This window comes from Hippoglossus hippoglossus, chromosome 2, assembly GCF_009819705.1.
Source record: "Hippoglossus hippoglossus isolate fHipHip1 chromosome 2, fHipHip1.pri, whole genome shotgun sequence".
Classification (NCBI taxonomy): Eukaryota; Metazoa; Chordata; class Actinopteri; order Pleuronectiformes; family Pleuronectidae; genus Hippoglossus; species Hippoglossus hippoglossus.
This window is the reverse complement of record NC_047152.1, coordinates 7,813,907-7,834,493: the sequence shown is the minus strand read 5'-3', so window position 1 is coordinate 7,834,493 and position 20,587 is coordinate 7,813,907. Positions and strand designations below refer to the sequence as shown.

The 20,587-nt window shown below is 45.1% G+C and overlaps 3 protein-coding genes across 17 annotated transcripts in view; 2 read left to right on the top strand and 1 right to left on the bottom strand.

Moving 5' to 3' along the window:
• Positions 1-8,877, top strand: part of dmd (dystrophin) — a 177,103-nt gene extending 168,226 nt beyond the window's left edge. For 9 of the 15 annotated variants that reach the window (XM_034605431.1, XM_034605452.1, XM_034605363.1 and 6 more), the window contains 6 exons: positions 893-958; positions 3,043-3,201; positions 4,194-4,437; positions 4,581-4,695; positions 5,114-5,203; positions 6,353-8,872. In XM_034605431.1, the coding sequence (XP_034461322.1) occupies positions 893-958; positions 3,043-3,201; positions 4,194-4,437; positions 4,581-4,695; positions 5,114-5,203; positions 6,353-6,471 (793 nt within the window). In that variant the 3' untranslated portion in view covers positions 6,472-8,872. Of the gene's footprint in view, positions 1-892; positions 959-3,042; positions 3,202-4,193; positions 4,438-4,580; positions 4,696-5,113; positions 5,204-5,535; positions 5,562-6,352 lie in introns of all 15 variants that reach the window. The other 6 variants (XM_034605403.1, XM_034605459.1, XM_034605491.1 and 3 more) reach the window with 3 other exon arrangements.
• Positions 8,878-9,277: 400 nt separating this feature from the next.
• On the bottom strand, positions 9,278-10,333 carry LOC117778623 (adenosine receptor A1-like). The gene is made up of 2 exons (XM_034614338.1): positions 10,294-10,333; positions 9,278-10,178 (listed from the first exon to the last, which is right to left on the bottom strand). The coding sequence occupies exon 2, from the start codon at positions 9,974-9,976 to the stop codon at positions 9,278-9,280; it is 699 nt and encodes a 232-aa protein (XP_034470229.1). The 5' UTR covers positions 9,977-10,178; positions 10,294-10,333.
• Positions 10,334-13,392: 3,059 nt separating this feature from the next.
• On the top strand, positions 13,393-19,650 carry gtf3c3 (general transcription factor IIIC, polypeptide 3). Its single transcript, XM_034606373.1, has 19 exons — positions 13,393-13,645; positions 14,101-14,194; positions 14,342-14,709; positions 14,808-14,931; positions 15,033-15,224; positions 15,330-15,495; positions 15,630-15,777; positions 15,933-16,134; positions 16,255-16,355; positions 16,455-16,626; positions 16,781-16,983; positions 17,110-17,211; positions 17,302-17,434; positions 17,856-18,081; positions 18,255-18,309; positions 18,413-18,548; positions 18,750-18,874; positions 18,959-19,111; positions 19,367-19,650. Exons 1-19 carry the CDS (start codon positions 13,553-13,555, stop codon positions 19,487-19,489), a joined length of 2,916 nt encoding a protein of 971 aa, XP_034462264.1. The 5' UTR covers positions 13,393-13,552; the 3' UTR covers positions 19,490-19,650.
• Positions 19,651-20,587: the final 937 nt, after the last annotated feature.

The window sequence follows — 20,587 nt, the reverse complement described above, 5'->3', positions numbered from 1 at the left end:
TTAAGCTTTGAGTAGGCGGATGGCTCCCAGGCTGCAAGGTTATCTCTTGTTCCTGGAGCATGCGGCAGCTTCTGAGTACGAGTGCAGCCGCCTGGGCAGATGCCAGTCTGTCACAGTCCATCTGCTCGAATGCCTCAAGCGAAGCACAGAGCATTTTTATTTTATTCGAGCGCTGATAAAGACCCAAAATCTCTTTACTTTTCATGTAGACACTTAAACCACCAGGAAAGTGTTGTAGTGGAGATAACGACATGGCAATTTAAATCTTTTTTTTTGCTTGCACGCATTTTATCTTGATAGATCTGTCGGAGAAGCACTGCCAGGAGGTTTATGTAGAAGGGTCGTCATGAGTTACTCCTTCAAATTACTTCATTACTCCTTTGAAATAATATCAAAGTCCCAGCGGTGTCTCTCCATGCGAACTCTCCCTGGCTTGACCCTTTGCTCTTCTTTGATGATGAAGTTTTTGCCAACTTCTTTGAGTTTGTCGTGCATCACAATTAGATAAAGTATAAAAGTAGAAGTACATAGTGTAAGGATCATATGAGAACACCCTGTGCCAACCACAGAGGAACGTCAACAGCCCAACCTAAAGAAACATCGTTATGTGCTTCACCAAACTCTCAATTCTTCCTGCTGCTCTTTGCACACACTGTAACCGTATATGACAACTTCTCCTACCACTCACTCTGTGACAACCAGCTTCCTCAGAGGTGGAATTTGATTTTCCTCCAAGTTGAGTGTTGTCATATCAAACTGCTCTTTAGTGAACCCCCCTGAAACCCCCCAGTAGAACCTCTGAACACTGAATTGAGACTGCTTGTCCCTGTGGAATCTCCTGATAGAACGTCTGGGTTTGGGACTGACTGCTCTGTTTCTTCCCCCTCCGCAGGTTAGCAGAAATGGAGAATCGTAATGGCTCATATCTGAATGACAGTATCTCACCCAATGAAAGCATGTGAGAACCGCTTTTTGTTTGTTTGGTCTCGCCAACCTCACCCACTCACTGATTGGCTCGCTGTGTATGAACTGGCTCTTGTCTTCTTTGTTCCCATTGGCTGGTTGTGATATGTCAATGAATATGTTTACATGTGTACAGTGTTGTTCTATAAGCTCATATTCCAGTTTTATTCTGGTTTGTATTATCATAAACCACATGAATACAGTGACTTCACATAGTATTCAGACCCCTTCACTTTCTGCACACTATACTTTATTTTAAATGGATAGAATTGCCATTGTTCTTTAGATCTTTTGAGTATTTGTATTCAGTATTCAGACCCTGCTGCTGAGAAGCCTCCACCATGCTCCTCTGCAGGGAGGATGTTATCCAGGTTATAAAGTCATAGTGCGTTCCCAAAGAAAAGTTTAATCTCATCAGACCAGACAATCGATTTCATCTTGCTCTCGTGGCGTTTTTACAAACTCTGAGCCAGCTGTCATGTCTCTCCCTCAAAGTGGCTCCCATCCTGTCATTCAACCATGAAGGTCTGATTGATCTGTCAGGTTCTCTGCGTTAAGCTGTTTTAAACTGACATGAACTCGAGGGGCGGCTGATGAAATCACCTTTTTGTTTTCGGCACACAGACACCGGCTCTTATAGCCCAGAGCTCTAATCTTGTTGTCGTCCCAAGTTGACATCTTCCCTGTGAGTTTTCAGAATATCTATTCATCACCTTAGTTTTATTGTGGAGGTCTACAGAGAGTTCATTGGGCTTTATGGCTGTTTGTTGTCCTGACATTCAGTGTGAATTGTGGGACCTTATACACAAAGGTGTGGGGCCACAGGTGGACTCCAGCTCTGTTTGTCATACGTGTTATAGAGTGTAGGTCGCAGCTTTATCAAAGTGGCAGCTTTATCCCTTTAAGATTAAATCGACACCACAACAACGTGTGCAAAAACTAAGAGGGTGTGAATATGCTGTGAAGTCACTGTACATCCCTGAATGACCTGATATCACCAGGTGATTCCAGCACATCTCTCATTCTGTGTTCATACACTCCTCAGGGATAAGTGCTTCTAATTGGGACATGATGATTATGGTTAATGATGATGTAACTCATTTACACTGAGCAGTCCAAGTAATGAGAGTATTGCTGTGATTGTAAATATGTAAAGTAGGTACATTCTCCTTGTTTGTTATCTGGTTCCACTCATTACTATGATATGCACTTGCTGTTTCTGATGCCCTCTTCTTTAGAATACTGTGTTGACTGTAGTAAAACTAAAAAAGGTATTTTTGCAGGGCACAGAGAGAGGAACAGAAAAACACCACGAATTGGCATCGGTTCAGCTTTTAAAGCAAAGATCTGTAAATCGTATAAATCTAATTTAATATTTTGTACTTAAAATTTCAGTTGTAAAATGGTAGTAGTCAGAACGAGCTGCTGACTTTAATTATTAATGTCCAGAGTTTTTAGATGATAAATAAGTGTAGTAAATATCATAAATAATAAATATTTGACCTACAAAGATAAACCTGTAATTAAGGTTTAAAAAAAAGAGTAAAGTAACAAAACAGCACAAGTTGCAAAACGCAGCTCGGTTGATGAAGCAGCAGCGACGAGCGGGAAGCATCTCGACGCCCGAGCCGAGAGAGCTGGGCTCTTTTCTCATAATGAGTTCTACTTTCGTGTCAGCAGCCGTCAGAATTCAGTCTGGCAGATTGGCTGAGCTGAAAGCGGCGCAGTGTACGCAGCAGCATCTGAATAGCTGGCCTAATTAAAATCCTCCTAAAACACCATGGGCCGCGTGTACGATGGCTCCGAGTTGGCAGAGCGTGGCCGACTGAATCGCTCCGTAATGTCCGGGACCCAAAGACGACAGGCCCTGGCCCCTCTCTCTGTCCCCCCCCCCCCCGTGTTAGACTCTTCTTCTGTGGTGCAGTCCTGTTCCACTCCTGCTGCATCATTCACTTGCTGATTTTCCTTTTCTCCATCTTTCTCTGTGTGTTTGCGTGTGCGTGCGTGTCCATGCAACCATGCACGTGTGTGAATGTGTGTATGTTTGGTGTGTGTGGGCGTGTGTGTGTGTGTCTGCAGCGATGACGAGCACATGTTGATCCAGCACTACTGCCAGTCTCTGAACCAAGGCTCTCCTCTCAGCCAGCCCCGCAGCCCCGCCCAGATCCTCATCTCCATGGAAACAGAGGAGAAGGGAGAGCTGGAACGGGTCCTCAATGACCTGGAGCAGGAGAACAGGTCAGTGAACGCACCCATCTTTCAATTATTCTCTCCTGTTTGCTGCCTCATGTCTTTACTCCAAACTGTAACTTTACTCAGCTCAACAGAATCCGGGTTCTGCATGAATACCAGCACACATTCACAGATCTGAGGATTAGACTTTTATATCGCATCTTGAAACTGTATATTCGAAGTAAGAACTTTGTCTCTGTGGCAAATAGAAAAAAGATTCAGGATAATTACAGGGAACTGCAGTGGTTGTATTGCTGCAGCTCGCTAACTCTGCCGGGTGACGTGTTCTCAGCTAGTTTAAGATGATTTGGAAATCGTCTCCCATGCTTCATCGAGGAAAATCTACGACCGAAGTTGTTATTGCATTATCGTGAGAAAATTGTCAAAATTATGAGTAAAAACACCAAAATATCATCCAGCAATATCTACAGTATCTAAAATTAGCCGACCATAAGGTACTCGTCATACCAGGCTCATCAGTGACGCAGGTTAGAAACACGTCAGGCGACTCTCTGCGTGGATCCACACACGTCACACGACCCTCCTTCAGAACCGTGTTTCCACCAGGTTTGGACACAGGTTGGATGCTGCCTGCCTGTGGAGACTTGGCATTGCTACCAGCGATGGGAATTAAGTAAATAATAGCAGCAGATAGCGAGCAGATGGACAGAGGTGGATGTGGGTCCAATACATGATACACATGAAGCTGGAGCTGCAAATCCCCTGAGTGCATTGAAGTGATTCAAAGTGTGTTTTATTGCTCTTAAAAGATGTTTTGGTGAAGATGTGCCAAAGGTTGAAAGAGATCTGAAAATGTCATATTTAAAAATTCCCTTTGTAAGAGCAGGGAAGTACCAGTGTCCTCCTCTCTGCCTTCATCAGTCCAAGAATAAAAGTGAAAAATACAAATCAGTAAAGACTGTTAATGTTTAAACTGCATTTGACATCCTTAACTAGAAGTATCCACGTGTTCTATTCCTCTGTTTCCTCTGCTGCAGGAAGCTGCAGTCGGAGTACGACCGCCTGAAGAAGGCCCACGACAGGAAGGGCCTGTCGCCACTGCCCTCGCCACCGGAGATGCTTCCGGCGTCGCCGCAGAGTGCGCGCGACGCCGAACTCATCGCCGAGGCCAAACTGCTGCGGCAGCACAAAGGACGTCTGGAGGCCCGGATGCAGATCCTGGAGGACCACAACAAACAGCTGGAGTCCCAATTGCACAGGCTGAGACAGCTGCTAGAGCAGGTACACGTTATGCACGGTGCCCTTGAGCAAGGCAGTGATTCCTCCACAGAGAGAGATGTCCTGGATTAATATAATTTTAGCATTTAATTGAATGTGAAGTAGGATAATCAGCTTCCTCCGTATTGTGTGTGTTTGCGTCTCAGACGGATTCCAAGGTGAACGGCACAGCTCTATCTTCTCCCTCCACCTCATCTCAGCGTTCAGACTCCTCCCTCCCTCTGCTCCGTGTGGCAGCCAGCCAGACTACTGACACAATGGGTAAGAGCCCACACACACACACACACACACACACACACACACACAACCACACACACACACACACACACACACACAACCACACACACACACACACACACACACACAAAGACCCCCTCTAATTTGCATCAACCTCTTTAAAAGCATAGAGCATATAAATAGATGCAAGATGTCATAAACTCCTCCACGTCCGACAGCATGTAGAGAACACGCTGTTGGACGTGGTTAAACTCCACTGTGAGAACATATTGTATTTGTGTGTGTGTGTGTGTGTGTTTGTGTCTGTGTGTGTGTGTTTGTGTGTGTGTGTGTGTGTGTGTGTGTGTGTGTGTGTGTGTTGATCCCAACCTAAACAATGTGACTTATTTTAGGAAACAGATTTCTCATAATGGAAACAATCTGGTTCTCCTTCCTGTTCCAGGTGACGATGAGCTGTCCAGCCCTTCCCAAGATGCATCTGGGCTGGAGGAAGTGATGGAACAGCTCAACAATTCCTTCCCTCATAGCCAGGGTACAGAAAACACAAACACCGTCACGTACATCTTCTGCAAATGATAAAGATCAGATATATAAACAATAAGAGACAGATTTGAGGAGGTTACAATACAGTTGAGGCTGCATCAGAGCAGAGAAATCCTCAGCGACAGTATCGTAGATGATGTGATTCAGAAACAAGCTCTGTGAGTTTCTCTTTCCACCATTGTTGTGTCATTATTTGAGATAATCCAGACGTATTAGAGCGAGGAATCAGACGTCTTTCTCTCTCACTTGATTTGAGGCTGATTTCTCCTTCTTCCTGTCCTCTTGTCTTTTCTTCCTTTCCTCCTTTTCTCCATGAGCCAGGAGGGAGAAGGGGACACCCATGAGAGGTGAGTGGCTCAACTTTCTCCACCTCCACCTTTTCCTCTTTCCCCCTCTGAGGTCTATTTCCATTGCACGTGTACCATGACTGTACCGCTGCTGTCTCCTGCTGTAGCCGTATGGATTTTAGCCAGAACATCATGGTCTAACATTCAGCATTCATCTGACAGACATGATGGCAGAGAGGAGACATCATGGTGCAGTGGGGGAAAGCAGATATCTGTCCTCCCTCCTGTTACCTGTTTTTAATTTCCTCTGTCCTCTGTCCCTCTGCTCTTCACACATAGGAAACAGAGTTGGTGCTGTAGAGCTGTGTGTGTGTGTAAACTAGTGTTTGCATATATGTTCAGCTGTATCATATTTTCCATTACTCTTATGGCTTTAGATTAAAGAACATTCCATTGAGAGTGGAATAATATAATTTGTTATCTCTGTAAGGTGAGATACCATTGAAGTGAATCTGCTCGTCGCTCTTTCACTCCATTTAAACTTCATTCTACATCGAGTGGAACACATGGAATTCATTTTAACATTCACCACACGGCTCTGCTCCTCTTTCTGGATCCTCCTTTCTCCTCTGAGTGGAACTTTGAACCAGGTCTGAACAGTTTATCACTCCACACTCGCTTGGAGATTCTTTTTGAGAAGTGACAACATCAACAACTTGTTGATTAACAACACTGTACACGTTTTACTGTGTGCGTGTGTGTGCTCCTGTGTGCAAGTCTGTGTTATCTAAGCCTCTCTCTCTCTCTCTCTCTCTCCCTCTCTCTCCCTCTCCCTCTCCCTCTCCCTCCAGGTCCGAGCATCGGCAGTTTGTTCCACATGGCCGACGACCTGGGCCGTGCCATGGAGTCACTGGTCAGCGTGATGACGGACGAGCAGAGCGCCGAACAGCACGAGGCCCTGCCCTTCTGATCCGCCCTGCCTCCTCCCCCTCCTCCCCCCCCCCTCCACCTATAGCATGCTTTTCTAGTCAAAACAACTGGATTGGAAACACAGTTTACAAAGAGAATATATAACGTCTATTTTTGTGAAGGATTGCGGTTCCAACGATGCGTTTAAAATAACAACAAAAAAAAGAAAGAAAAAACATTATAACTTGTAGATTTCAGTAGTTTCTTAAAACGTCCTGAAGTTGTTTTATTATTAACAGAGGCTGGTTTTTAAACTTCTATGCAACTGTATAAAACTGGGGTGGGGGGGGAGGCCGGGGGTCGGATGAGATACAAATACGTGTGTTCAGTGTGGTCATATATTTGTCATCTCTTTGTAATTGGGGAAACAGCTCAAAGCATTTCAGACATTTGTATCAAAAGAGAATGATTGTAATCATAAGGGTGCTTACAAAGAGGAGACTGTCTTTGAGTAACAGTGAACACTACTGTCAAGGTAATGCAGGCGTCCTGGGTCTTTACAGTACGTTGTCTGTGAGACTGTGTGTGTGTGTGTGTGTGTGTGTGTGTGTGTGTGTGTGTTTATGTATGGATGTGTGTGTGTGTGTGTGTGTGTTTGGGTGTGGTGCCTAATTTCCACATGACATTACAGCTTTTTTTTTGCTTTGGCTTACAAACCTCTTATTGTATTTGATTTTTTCTATCATCCATCCACTCATCCGTCCATTTATCCATCCATCTTTTCATCTCCCGTTTTTTCTGAGCATCTCCATGGCAACAGGATTTATCTTTGTATTTGTTTCCAGCACAGTGTACCGTGTGCACAAGCAGAGGTTGTAAAGGCCTGAGTCAGAACTGAGATAAGTCAACGAGGTCAAACGCACATAGTCCCACCTCGGTGAGTCTGTGACACTACTCCTCTTTACTGTGTGGCTGTTCTGATGGCTTCGTGCTGTTCCACTGATTGACAGTGGGTGGCAGTAATGTGCCACACAAAGCTGCACTGAGTTCATGTTACTGTCCCTGACACACGTGCTTATTCCTTCTTTTCCCTGGTTGCAGATATGTGCAGTGTAGAAAAAATCCTCCCCGGCCAACGAGACCGACCAGAACACAGATATGATTTCAGAGTTTTTCTCGCGACAGGCTCAGGTCAGGAATCCACTCTCCATCACACAGCTTGTCTCCTCGGTGTATCGTTCCCTGACACACTCAGAAGTTCAGTCTGTGGAGGTCAGAGCCGAAACAGGATTTACAGAGTTCCTCCTCATTGGTGACGAGGCAGCAGCTCCAGTCATGTGCGGATCTGTAAATACGATTCGCCCTCTGGTCTGCGAGTTGCCTCCATCGTTTGATAAATAGCTCTGTTGGAGAATCTGTATCTTTGAATAAGGGTTTTTAGATCTTCAGTTCTGCACATGGCTTCACAGACGCCTTCAGGAAGAACTTGTGTTTTTTTTTTTAGAAAGAACATCTGACTATTGCACTGGTACATATTACTGCACAAGTGTCTCCTGGAGGGCCTGTTGCGTGCACACTGTACACTGTGTGTTGGTCTATAAGTTGACAGCTTCTCCCTGTCAGAGTCACTGTATAAGAGGAAGTGAGATGAATGTTGTGTCAGCTGAATCTGAGCTCTGCAGTTTTTCTGCTGGTTGAGGCTGAGAGTATTTTCTCGGAAAATAGTTCATTTTGATTTCAATAACAAAAGAAGCCCAGTAACATAAGCTCTACCTCGTGTAAATTGTTTAAGTCTAGTTCAGAGGCAATTTCTCTACTGTTCTCAATCCTGCACTCTTCTCAGATTGTTAATTCAGATTTGATTCTTGCCGGCTGATGGATTGATTCAGGTCAGATGTCCTAACAGCTCCTGCCTGCGCTGTGGGAGCCTCCAGTCTGAATGTTGGAATGCACTCGCTGCATTTCTCACCCGTCGGTTTTTCTATTATTCGAGTATCGAAACATTTCACACAAATCAGAGTGATCCATGTGCACTACTGTCATACCTGGGATATACTAGATGCATTTATTCTAGTTGTGTTACATTTTGTCTTTGGTTAAACCTTTTAGTTTTGTGCCGTGTGAGGTGTTACCGTATTAGCATGTGTGACTAAACGAATCCATCCTTATTTAACGTGTACTCACTCAGACGTCCTGGCGTTTTACACACGCGTGTGTTTTCCACTTCATCTTCTTGCAGCATGATCCCAGAGGTTTTACTTTTTTTTGGTCCAGACACTGAATTTGATTTTGTTTGTCTTTCTTTTCTTTTTTTCTTTTTTTTAACATTTGTTTCATTATCACATAATTTTTCAAATAACGCATCAATTCTTCACAACATATCAGATTCCACCAAATATATGCCTTACTACTGTATTATAAAATGCTTTACTGTATATCAATAAAGCACGCAGTTATGTTGATTGGACTCGTTTTCATTTGAACGTCCTATTTGCTTCTGCTACAGAACAAACATGAGCATCAACATCTCACATAAAGCAACTTTAAATGATCAGGTTCAAACAGAAGAATTCATTTATTCACCGTTTACCTGAATAAGTCGAAAGCACAGAAAATACAATTATAATGTAAATGTATAAAATTAAAAAAAGGCTTATGATATTATATAATATGGTATAGTTGTGATTTTCTATTTTAATGAAGGATATTTGTAGTTATTTGCAGAGAATGATGATGTATTAGCGTTCATGGTTCCCAGAAGTTAAACCTTCTTTCTCCCCCCCAGCATTAGGTCACATATGTAATAATGGTTAATAACAAAACACATGTTGTTACAGTAGTTTGCTGTAGCGACTCCCACTGCGTCTCTACTGGTGCTTCGGCCCAGCGCTCCACACCCCCCTCCACATGCCTATCAGCGTGTGTCGGAATGACCTCATCCTGTACGCGTACAGGATCGGGTTCAGGGCCGAGTTGGCGTGGGAAAGCAGAATGGCGGTGAGCGTGAGCGACATGGGCACGTTGCAGTTGGGGCAGAGCAGCAGGATGCAGTTGATGAGGTGGATGGGCAGCCAGCACACAGTGAAGAGAAAGAGGACCATGAAAAGCGAGGTGGCCTTCCGCAGCTCCTGGGAGGTGCGGGTGTTGGATTTGGGCACGGTGGACTCTCCTGGACGGAGGTCAGCGGGAGCAGAGCCAAAGTTAGCTGAGGTGATCCTGAACCAGGACTTTGTGAAGACTGTGGAAGTCTCAGTGTCAATAGGAGACTCGGTGCCAGACTTGACTTCAGCCTTACTCTTCTTCTCCTCCAGCTGTCTGACGTCTCCCAGGTCTGGTTCCCCTCCTGCGCCTTCTCTCCCTCCAGCAGCTGAACTGCCAGTGTCCTCTGTCCCGGTCTCGCTGCTCCCACTGGCGCCAGCCCTCGCGTCCTCGCCAGTTCCTCTGGCCACGGCGATGCGTCTGAGTTGGCGGCGAACGGTGAGGAAGATGTGGGCGTAGATGATGATCATGGCCACCAGGGGGACCAGGAGGCAGCAGAAGAAGTTGAAGTAGACCATGTAGCTCATGTCCACCACACACGTGAAGATACAGTAGCTGGAATGAGACACGTGATTGGGGGTAAACCTCTGAGACCCATCTTCCTCCTCTCATCCTCACCATCCTCCTCTTAATTACCCTGTCATCTTTCATCCATGCACTCACTTCCCTGCTGTCATCCAATCATTCCTTTATCAAGTCTGTCCATCTGCCAGTTCTTGCATCCATCCACTCACCCACCTTGTCATTCAGTGATCTGTCTATCCACCCATGTGATTTCTCTGTATGCTTCTTATTCCTTCCTCTATCAACACCATTCCCTCTCCTACTTCCAGTTTTCCTTTACTCATCCATCCATCATCCCTCCATCATCCCTCCACCCATCCTCAACCTCTTACTCAGAGTCTGCTGGTTGTCGTTTCCAGTCCATGAGCGGCACGGTGCCGGAGATGGCCCCGAGGCCCCAGGTGACCAGCAGCGCCAACTGGGCGTTCCTGGGGCTCATCATGCGCTGGTACTGGAAGGGCAGGAGGATGGCCATGTAGCGCTCTGCTGCCACGGCCAACAGACTCAGGATGGAGCTCTGGGAGGTCGGAGGTCGGAGCAGAATTATTGTTTAGTTTCCCAGCTTCAGCTTTTTACATCTCATGAACATGAATTGCAGGTAATGTGTTTTTGATGTGTACCTGTGTGAGCACCATCAGGATGCTGAGCAGCACCAGGCAGAGGGGCAGGTTGTGGCGAGGTTGACCCAGGTCCGTCAGCACGGCACAGGGAATGGCCACCAAACCCACCAGGATGTCCGACACCGCCAGAGAAACCTTCACACACATGATAACACACACGTTTTGTCTCCTTCACATCTCTGCTGCGTGCACATGTTTCAAGATTGTGGAACTTGTCTCCCACCAGAAAGTAGTTGGTGACCGTGCGAAGCTTCTTGTTGCGGGTGACAGCCAGGCAGACCAGGACGTTTCCGATGATGGCCATAACGGCGATGAGGAGCTCGCTGGCGATGTACAGCCCTTTGAGACGAGGAAGGAACCCATAAGGCATCTCTGCCGTGCAGCTGTGGGTCGCATTCATGATGGTGAGGGGGAGACGGATTCCACACTCACCTGTTAATAAAGTTACACCGACATGTTAAATAATCAAACTCAGCTTGTTGCAGTTCAGAAAATCAAGTCTTTAAGTCACTTTACTTCTAAATAAATATAACTCTTTCCACTTTCCATTTTATTTAGGAGCATGTAGACAATCACATGTAAGAGTCGATCCTCTGAGACAGACACAGGCTGAATTTAGCACAGGGAGAAGAGGAGAGATATGAAAAGAGCGAGGATATTGTTCGAATGAAGCTCGGCCTTTGTGCCGACCTGCTGAGCGGTGAAAATGAGTCCTGATAAGGAACAAAAACAATCACATATATAGAAAACCACGAGCGTGCAGACCTCACGTTCCCTGTTTGCACACACCGATAGAGCTGCTGACCTCCCGCCTGTTGCTGTGCACACATGTAAATAGACTGTGAGCTGAACAGGCTCCACAAATGATCTCAATACAAACCGACAGTGTCCGATATTATTCTCACATGCCATTCGAAGCAAATAGAGCAGAAGTTGAATTTCTGTATTTGTGCAAATATATTTCCTGGACCAGACGTGACATGGGACTGTACATAGAGTGAATAAATGGTTGGGTGTGCATGTGCTGAATTATACAATTAATTAGAAGTAGTGTAATGGTCAGTGAATTTTAGTTATTTGCAGGTTTAAACATCTAAACGTTTTATTGAATATCAGTCCGTTGAGGACATTTGTCTCTTGTTCTCTGCACTTTTCATATACTAAGGATAGTTTTTCTTGGCTTGGTCTCAGGCAAACACAAGTAACTGGTTTTGTTTTAATCAACAGCTTAATTGATGATGAAAATAATCATTTATTGCATCGTTAATCATATTAGAGCTCAAACTTTATATTCAAGCTCTGCAGCGAATGTTTCTTAAAACATTTTCATCCTCAGCAGCAAGAAAATTTGTCACAGACAAAAGAGGAAGATGTAAACATAATTATTTTTGATGTAACTTGTTAGTAAACCTCACAAGAAGAGGGTGAAATACAATTTATCAGATTTTTGTCTCTGTCTCTTGATCATTTTGTGCATTTTTACATATGCAAAATAATCCTTCAGGGTGAATTCTTGCACAAGTATTCTGCAGGATGAAGTAGTTTGTTTTCCAATTCTGATGCTTACTCACCTCTCGGCTTCAGGTGCAGTCATCACACAGTTAGTTGGATTCCGACCGTCCAGGACATGTAACAACCTGACGGATGAGATGCATCAGAGGGAAACCAGGAGGAGAAGGAGGAGAAGGAGGAGCAGGAGGAGCAGGAGGAGCACGACCCACTGGGATGAAACTGGCACATCCCTCTTTCATTGGATAATAAATAATAAAAGATAACGTAGAATACGTCAACGTGGAGCCTGTTGAATGAGCCGCAGCGTTCACCTCACCGCTCCGGATCTTTGTGAGATGGAAAAGCTGACAGTCGCTGACGTAAATCACCGACCTGCTGCTGACTGAACAAACATGTCATATTAAATGATGAATTGTGTCCACTCTGGCTCGTGTTCATATTGTGAAATACAATTAAAGAAGAATGAATGTGGAACATGAGCAAAGCAGAAGCGATGTGCAGCCAAACTGGTAAACAAGTGACAAAAATAAATGACTTATAATGTGGTTTAAAATGTGCTTGTTTGACTGTGGTGCTGGCAGATTGCATGGGAAATATTAATAAGTTGTAAGTTACTGTATACTTGCATTGGCTGCAGTGTGTGTGTATATTAACTTGTGTAATATTTTTACATACACCCGGTCAGCTGTTGCTTAAAGTGTTTATAAAATAAACAGGAAATGAAATTTAAATAAATGCTTGTTTTTAATGTCTCTCTACTACATAGGTTGTATTTACTTTTATTCACTTCAGAAATACACAAAATATATAATTACCCAAACTTTGCAAACAATATACACTTTACATCATCCATGTACACGTATAGAATAGAATGTCTCAGACTAACCGTGCCTCCATTGAGAATTACACGTGTATATATGTCTATATTTATTTATATAACTGATTTATGCATTTTTGTTGTTGATATAATCCATAAAATTATAGTATATATATTTATATAGGCTCATCACTTCATATGGAGTGAAAATTATAAGGTAATATGAAATGGAATTCTCAAATAACGTACAGGTAACTCACTAAGGTGCAGCACTTGAGTAAATAAAAACTAAATTTCTGATTAAATTGTAAATTTTCAAATTTTCGGTGTAAGGAACTTTGAATGTTTGGTTTCGCAGTTCCATATTTCCACCACCAGGTGTCACCAAAGCGCTCTTATCATTATTATTGTTTTTGTTGTTGTTGTTGACCCGGAAGTGTTATCGGGTCACATGGCGGAAGTTGAAAGTCGTGTTGTGTTTACCTGCGCGGCAGCAGCAGCATGATCCGTCAGTGATCAACTCCCCGGGTCTGTCTCCTCTTCTCTCATGTGTCGGTGGCGTTGAGCCGCTGCAGCGTCAGTGAGTCGACATGTCGGGCTTCAGCGCGGAGCTCATCGATTACCTGGAGGGACGCATCACGTTCGAGGAGTTCGACCAGAGGAGAGACGAGCGGAAGGCGAAGGTGACCGAACAACCGATTAACCGACTTAATACAGTCAGTGAAATGTGTGTGAACTAAATAACACCTAAACTACACCCAGCTGAGTTAGCCTGCTAGCCTGAGCAGCTAAGTGAAGTTAGCACCCTCAGTCTAAACTACACAACAACGATTATTAGTTATTATAACTGCTGTTATTTCATAGTCAGGGTTCAGACTTATACAGGAAAACATGGAGAAGTTTCCACATGAGAAACAACCTGGAAATTGTGTTTATTTTAAATACTGACATAGATATTAGGTCTGAAATGTAACTCACTATATGTAAGAAGCCATATAAGGAATATGTCCTCTTCTATAACGCTCCTGTTGCCATGGCTACCAGGGCTGCATCTATACAGGTCATCACCTCACTGGGTTATATACAACATTTTGAAGTCTCCTCTGACACAGCGTCTGTGTTCGTCTTCCTCTCTCAGGAGTCGGGGGTCTCGGTTGAGGATGAGGAGGAGGAGGAGGAAGAGGAGGAGGATGCTCAGCCCTCCACCTCGGCACAAGTCCCGGGGAAAATCGGTAATTTGCTTTGATTGTGACAGTGAAGCAGAGACTTTACATGACTTCTGCTAAAATACATTTGATGCTTGACCCATAAAAACATATTAGAACATGAATTTACTGTTGATGACATCACCTGACACAACTCTTCTCCTCTGAGAAAAGAGGGAGTCAGCCCAGGGGTCCAGCTGGCCTTCGCCTCCATTCTAGGAGAAACATTAGAGCCACCATCTTCTGAAGAGGAGGATGAGGAGGAGCAAAAGGAGGAAGAGGAAGAGGAGGAGGAGGACAGCCTGAGCTATGTGGATGACGAGGATGATAAGGATTACAGGGTGGAGGAAGAAGTGCGGGCGGCGGTGGAGGTGGGGCTGTCAGACAAGAGCCCGAGGCGAAGGAGCAGAGGAGGGAAAGGAGCAAGGAGTAAGAAGAAAGATACGGAGGCAGAGGTGGAGTTGGAGGTGGAAGATCCGACGGTGGGAGACATATTCGCTCTGGAGATGGAGCTGAACCGAGAAAACAAGAAGATGATGAAGGTGAGGAGGAGGAGGAGGAGGATGAACAATTAAGTCACAGTAAGTGTGTGAACTCCAGCTCTTTATGTGCGTTAGGTTGTGACTCTGTTTGTGTTCAGGGGCGGCGCCATCGCAGCAAGCTGCCCAGAGCTCTGAGAGGCCTGATGGGAGAAGCCAACATCCGCTACGCCAGAGGAGACAAAGAGGACGCCATTCTCATGTGCATGGAGATCATCAGACAGGGTATGACACAACCTCTGTGTGTCTGTGGAGATATAAAAGTCAATGTATGAATGATAATGTTCAACAACATCTAAGCTGCTCTCCTCTCCCTCCTCCTGCAGCTCCTCTGGCCTACGAACCTTTCTCCACGTTGGCCATGATCTACGAGGACGAGGGCGACGTAGACAAAGCGCTGCAGTTCAGTCTGATCGCCGCCCACCTGAACCCCTCAGACTGTGAGGAGTGGATCAGACTGGCCGAAATATCTCTGGAGCAGGACAACATCCGACAGGCCCTCGTCTGCTACAGCAAAGGTCAATCTTTTCATCTAAAGTCCCAGTTTTCTATTTGTGAGTCTGAGCAGACAAAGTCACACTCTTGACTTCTGAGATTGACAGAGCAACGGTTTTGATTGACAGCCATCAAGTACGACTCCACCAACGTGCGCTACCTGTGGGAGCGCTCGAGCCTCTACATGCGCCTGGGTGAGCACAAGCAGTGCATGGACGGCTACCGCAGGATCCTGTCGCTGCTGCCGCAGGAGGACGGCGAGCACTTCATGCAGATCTCTAAGGACATGGCCAAGTACGGTGCACACGCAGACACATACAACTGTCTCAGCAAATGTGTTTCTATTAAAAAACATCAGTGAGTGTTCTGAGTGTTTCCTGTGACAACTCATTTCTGCATGTGTGTGTGTGTGTGTGTGTCCTGTTTAGAAGTTACTATGATAGTAATGACTTTCCTTCAGCTCTGAGTGTGATTGAAGAAGCTCTGGAACGACACCCGACCCTGGTCAGTGACGACTTCATCAACATGGCAGCTGAGCTCTACATCTCCAGCCGACAGTACAACAAGGCCATGAAGGTACACCGCACAGTGTGTGTTTGTGTGTGTGTGTTTTCTTTTATTTAAAGTTACTTGTAATAAAGTTTTGTGTCAAACTGTAAAATATTAAGCCTCCAAAACATTTATTGTCACAGTGGTTTGAATATATATGATGTTTGTGTGTGTTTTCCCAGGTCTTGGTCCAGTTTTCAGGTATTGTTTTGATCAGGGTCGAATCTCAATCCGACTCCACGGAGCCGACTCGAGAGGAGAAAGAGGCAGAGGAAAAAAAGGAAACAATGGAGACGACGGAGACGACGGAGACGACGGAGGAGCAGGAGAAGAAGAGTGAGGAGGACACAAAGACAGCAGAGGAAGTTACAGCAGAGGAGACCGGTGAGCTCACTTCGATTTAACCCTGGCCTTACATCTGTCATTAAGATTTCCTCCCTCAACTGTTATCATAGTTGATATTTTCAGAACACGCAGGATTAACAGTGTTTTGTGTCTCTCCAGGTGAAATTATAGATGTAGAGGTACCAGACTCTGTCCCAGTGGACCTGAGGGCCAAGCTAATTGTTTGCCTCATACACCTACACTTCTACACCCCCCTGGAGGTAAACAGAACTCTCACAACAAGAGAACATGAGATGCATTATTAAGAGAATCTAACCTGAGAGTCTTCATGTGTCTCTCTGACTGCTGCCCACTCTTAGAGCCTGGTGCCGTCACTGATGGAGCAGAGTCCAGAGGAGATTGGTGACTTGTACCTGGATGTGGGGGAAGCCTACCTGGAGGAGGGCGAGTACATGTCCGCTCTGCCTCTGCTGTCGGCCCTCGTCATATCCGACAAGTACAACCTGGCTGTGGTCTGGCTCCGACACGCAGGTAAAACCAACATACAAGCAACACAGGGATCTTTTTAGGATCATTCAGCATTTGGGAAAGTCCTTTGTGCTTTGACACATTTTGATTAAGGACATGATCTGTGAATTTGGCTTTGATAACTTAAATGCTCTCTTTCATCACTCCTCCCTTCCAGAGTGCCTGAAGGCGCTGGGCCACATGGAGGGGGCGGCAGACGGCTTCACCAAGGTGGTAGAGATGGCCCCGCAGCACCTGGAGGCCCGGCTCTCCCTGGCCACCCTGCAGCAGCAGCTGGGCCGGCCAGAGTGTGCCCTCAAGGCCCTGGAGTCCATGTACGACAGCGACACACTGTCTCAGGACTCGTCAGCTGCACAGAAGGTAAACACGCCTGTGTTTCTGTTTGGTTAACAGGAGTCTAATATCTTTGAGTATCTAGTCCTCAAGAGTCACAGGTCAGGGAATTCTTGTGTGTGTGGATCATCAGTGTGTGTGCTGTGATTGTAGGAGTTGAAGCTGCTTCTGCATCGTTCCACGCTGCTGAAGACTCAGGGACAAATACAGGATTACCTGGACGCTATGATCACCATGATCTCCATGCTGCTGAAGGTAACACACACAAGTACACTGCACACATTGCACAAATATATTTCTTATCCTGTAGGTTTTCTTTTAACAATGAGCTGGTGTGTCCCCTAGGTGGCCATGCAGCGAGCTAATGTGTGTGTTTGCTCTGTCACCGTGTCGGGTGAGAGCCACCTGAAGCTGGTGAAGGTCAAAGACGTGATGCCAGAGATAGCTGACCATGTAGCTGCCTATCTGGACAACACTGGTATGTATAGTGTGTATTAATATGTGTGTGTGTGTGTCTTTAAGTGTTTAGTTGGCCCTCTGCTGTAAGTGTTGGTACCTGGTGATCTGGCTGCTGTACACAGCCTGGAGTTGGCAGAAGCAGCACAGAGCAGTTGGTGAGGTATTGTTCATGTCAACACTTATTAATAGTTACCATATGTGGAGGAAATGCTGTTTATTTCCTTCTTAAAGGGCCACACTTGAAGCTGTGCATGTTTTAGTAAATAGAGCATTTCGTGTATGAAACAGATTATGTTTGAGCTGCCAACTTTCAAGACTCTGCTGTTGTTGTTTTTTTGCAAAACCAGCTGACACCAATTTAAATTGTATCCTGAGCCTCTGAACAGTGGTTGTGGAGGCACTGGTTCTGTAGTGATGGTGCGATGTCGTCCTGTGTCCAGGTAAAACCAACGTTCTGACCAGAGAGGACTGGTGGCAGCTGCTTGTGAGCTGTGTGCTGACGATGTGTGAGGTGCACCGCTACGCCGAGGCTGATCTGCTGGTGGAGTCCGCCATGGAGTTTTACTCCTTCTACGACAATAAGCCCAAGAGGAAGGAGATGGAGTTCTTCGGCCTGTCTGCCACCATCCTGGACCACAACTACTACAATGCCTACAACTACATCAGGTAGACCCCCATGTGCAGCTCCATCAGGGGGACTATATGTCAAAGTTTCCTAACTCGTATGGTTGGATTTATTTCTGAAACATCAAAATACACCGTCATGGGCTCTTTATTAGGAACACCAGGTTATTCATGGGAGGATGTAAATAGTCTCCTTTTCTCCCTCTGCTCAACAGATTGATGCTGATGGAAAACGTGGATCTGCCTCAGCTGTGGAACATTTTCAACCAGGTGTGCAGCAAGAATAAACCTTTACATAAAGCAACATGTTAATAAAGAGGGAACGCGTGGCTTGCATGGGCCTGTTTCGCTGACACTTCTTCTTCTTCCTCAGTTGACGATTAGCTCCAAGCACCAGCGACACCATCGCTTCTGTCTGCGTCTGCTGTTAAAACACCCTGACAACCACGCCTTGTGTGTCCTGTGTGGACACAACGCCATGGTGTCAGGGAGCTTCAAACACGCACTGGGTACAAAATGCACACACACCACTACTGACCTGAAATTATTTAACAATAAGTAGCTAGGAATGTTCAGATTATAAGATTTTGGAGCTGATAATTCGTTAGTTTTAGTCTCCTTTATTACAGTTTAGACTCACACAATATTTCTGTGATCATTTTCCATTTGTCTTCATCCAACACGTTTCCAAACCTCTTCTGCGTCTGTAGGTCAGTATGTGCAGGCCTTCCAGACTCACCCCAACAACCCCCTGCACAGCCTGTTTGTGGGTCTCACCTTCTTCCACATGGCGTCACAGAAATATGTAGCCAAGCGACACATCCTGGTGATGCAGGTACAATGTTTGTGTGAACCCTTTCTTATGGCTTTTTCATTACACACTGTTGTATGAAAACTTTAATCGCACGTGTGTTTCCAGGGTTTCTCCTTCCTGTGGCGCTATGTGGAGCTGCGTGGAGAGTGTCAGGAGAGCATGTACAACGTGGGCAGAGCGCTGCACCAGATGGGCCTCACACATTTGGCCATTCATTACTACCAGAAGGCACTTTCACTGCCCGCACAGAAACTGGAGGTAAATACCAACACGGCAGTCACCTAACAACGTGCTCGTTGAGTGAGTTTTCGCTCAGTCTGCTGCATCGTAGTTGGTTTCCAATTTAGAAACTTTAATTTAGGACATTGATGAATGGACCTACAATAAATTCTGTTTCCAGTTCCTTGTGCCAAGACAAATCTCCAGTAGATCTCAATAATGCAGCTTCACAAGATCATTTCCTCTTTTTCTCTGTCACTCTCTCCATCCCATCACCACCCGTCCTGCCTGCAGGGTATTGCTGATGAGCACGTCGATCTGAGGAGGGAAATCGCCTTCAACCTGTCACTCATCTACCAGGCCAGCGGGAACGTGGAGATGACTCGGCAGCTCATCAACACTTACTGTGTAGTTTGAAATTGAACACAAACGCCTCATCGTCCTTTCCAGAGTTTCTGATTTTCATTTCCTGCAGGTACTGCACTGTGAAAGTATGGAGGACAAAGACTGACACATTCATCGATAGAAACAAAACGTTTCTTTTAACAAATTATTTAAATGAATCAAAATAGACCAAAAAATGTGTTTGTATACATAATTAAAAAGAAGAAAAGTAGGAATACATTAATGTAGGAAGAAATACATGTATTGTGTTATCTTGGTCCTCCATATGAACCACCATTACTGTTTCAGGTATGTGTATTTATTTTGGCAGGTTGAGAGTAATGTGTATATATTTGCAGTTTTAGAGACACTGGTGCTTCATTATTGTCTCAAATACTCACGACTCATTCTCGCTGTATGTGTCAAGGCTCAACTCTCCAACTGGTAAAGTTGAAACTGGAAATTCCAGGCGATGATTTCCTCCAGTCCTGTGTCAGCATATATCCTGTGTATCATTTGTAAATGTGCTCTCTCTTCATAACTAACAAACCTCAGTAATATGCTGTGGTAAAAATGTACACAGTTTTCACAGGTTATGCTGTTGTAACCCATCTTGTAAAGGCGGCTCTATTTTTGTTAAATATTAAATATTTTCAGCCAAATAAATTTATTTTGAATCATATTAAATCCTCGATGTTGCTCTGAACATGTATTTTGTGGTAATGTGAAATAAAGATGGCTGCAGGGAGGGAGCCTACAGGACCTGATGATCCTCTAGTGTGGGTCCAACCTCACTGTCTCCATGTTAAAGGGAGAGTTCACCCAGGAATGGAAATCCACTCATTATCTACTCAGCACTCTGATGGAGGGTGGGTGAAGGGTGAAGGAGTCCACAAACACTTCTGGAGTCTCTTTGGTTAATTATAGGATTTTATTATACTTTTTCTGTTGTTTTTTTTATGGATTTGTCCTCAAACTCCTCACAGTGCTGAGTAGATGATGAGTGGGTTGTCATTCCTGGCTGAACTCTCCCTTCAAACTGCACCACTGCAGATGCTCGATCTAAAACCTCTCTAACTATAACGGTCCTGTGTGAATGAAACCAGTCACACCACAGTAGCATGGCCCGGG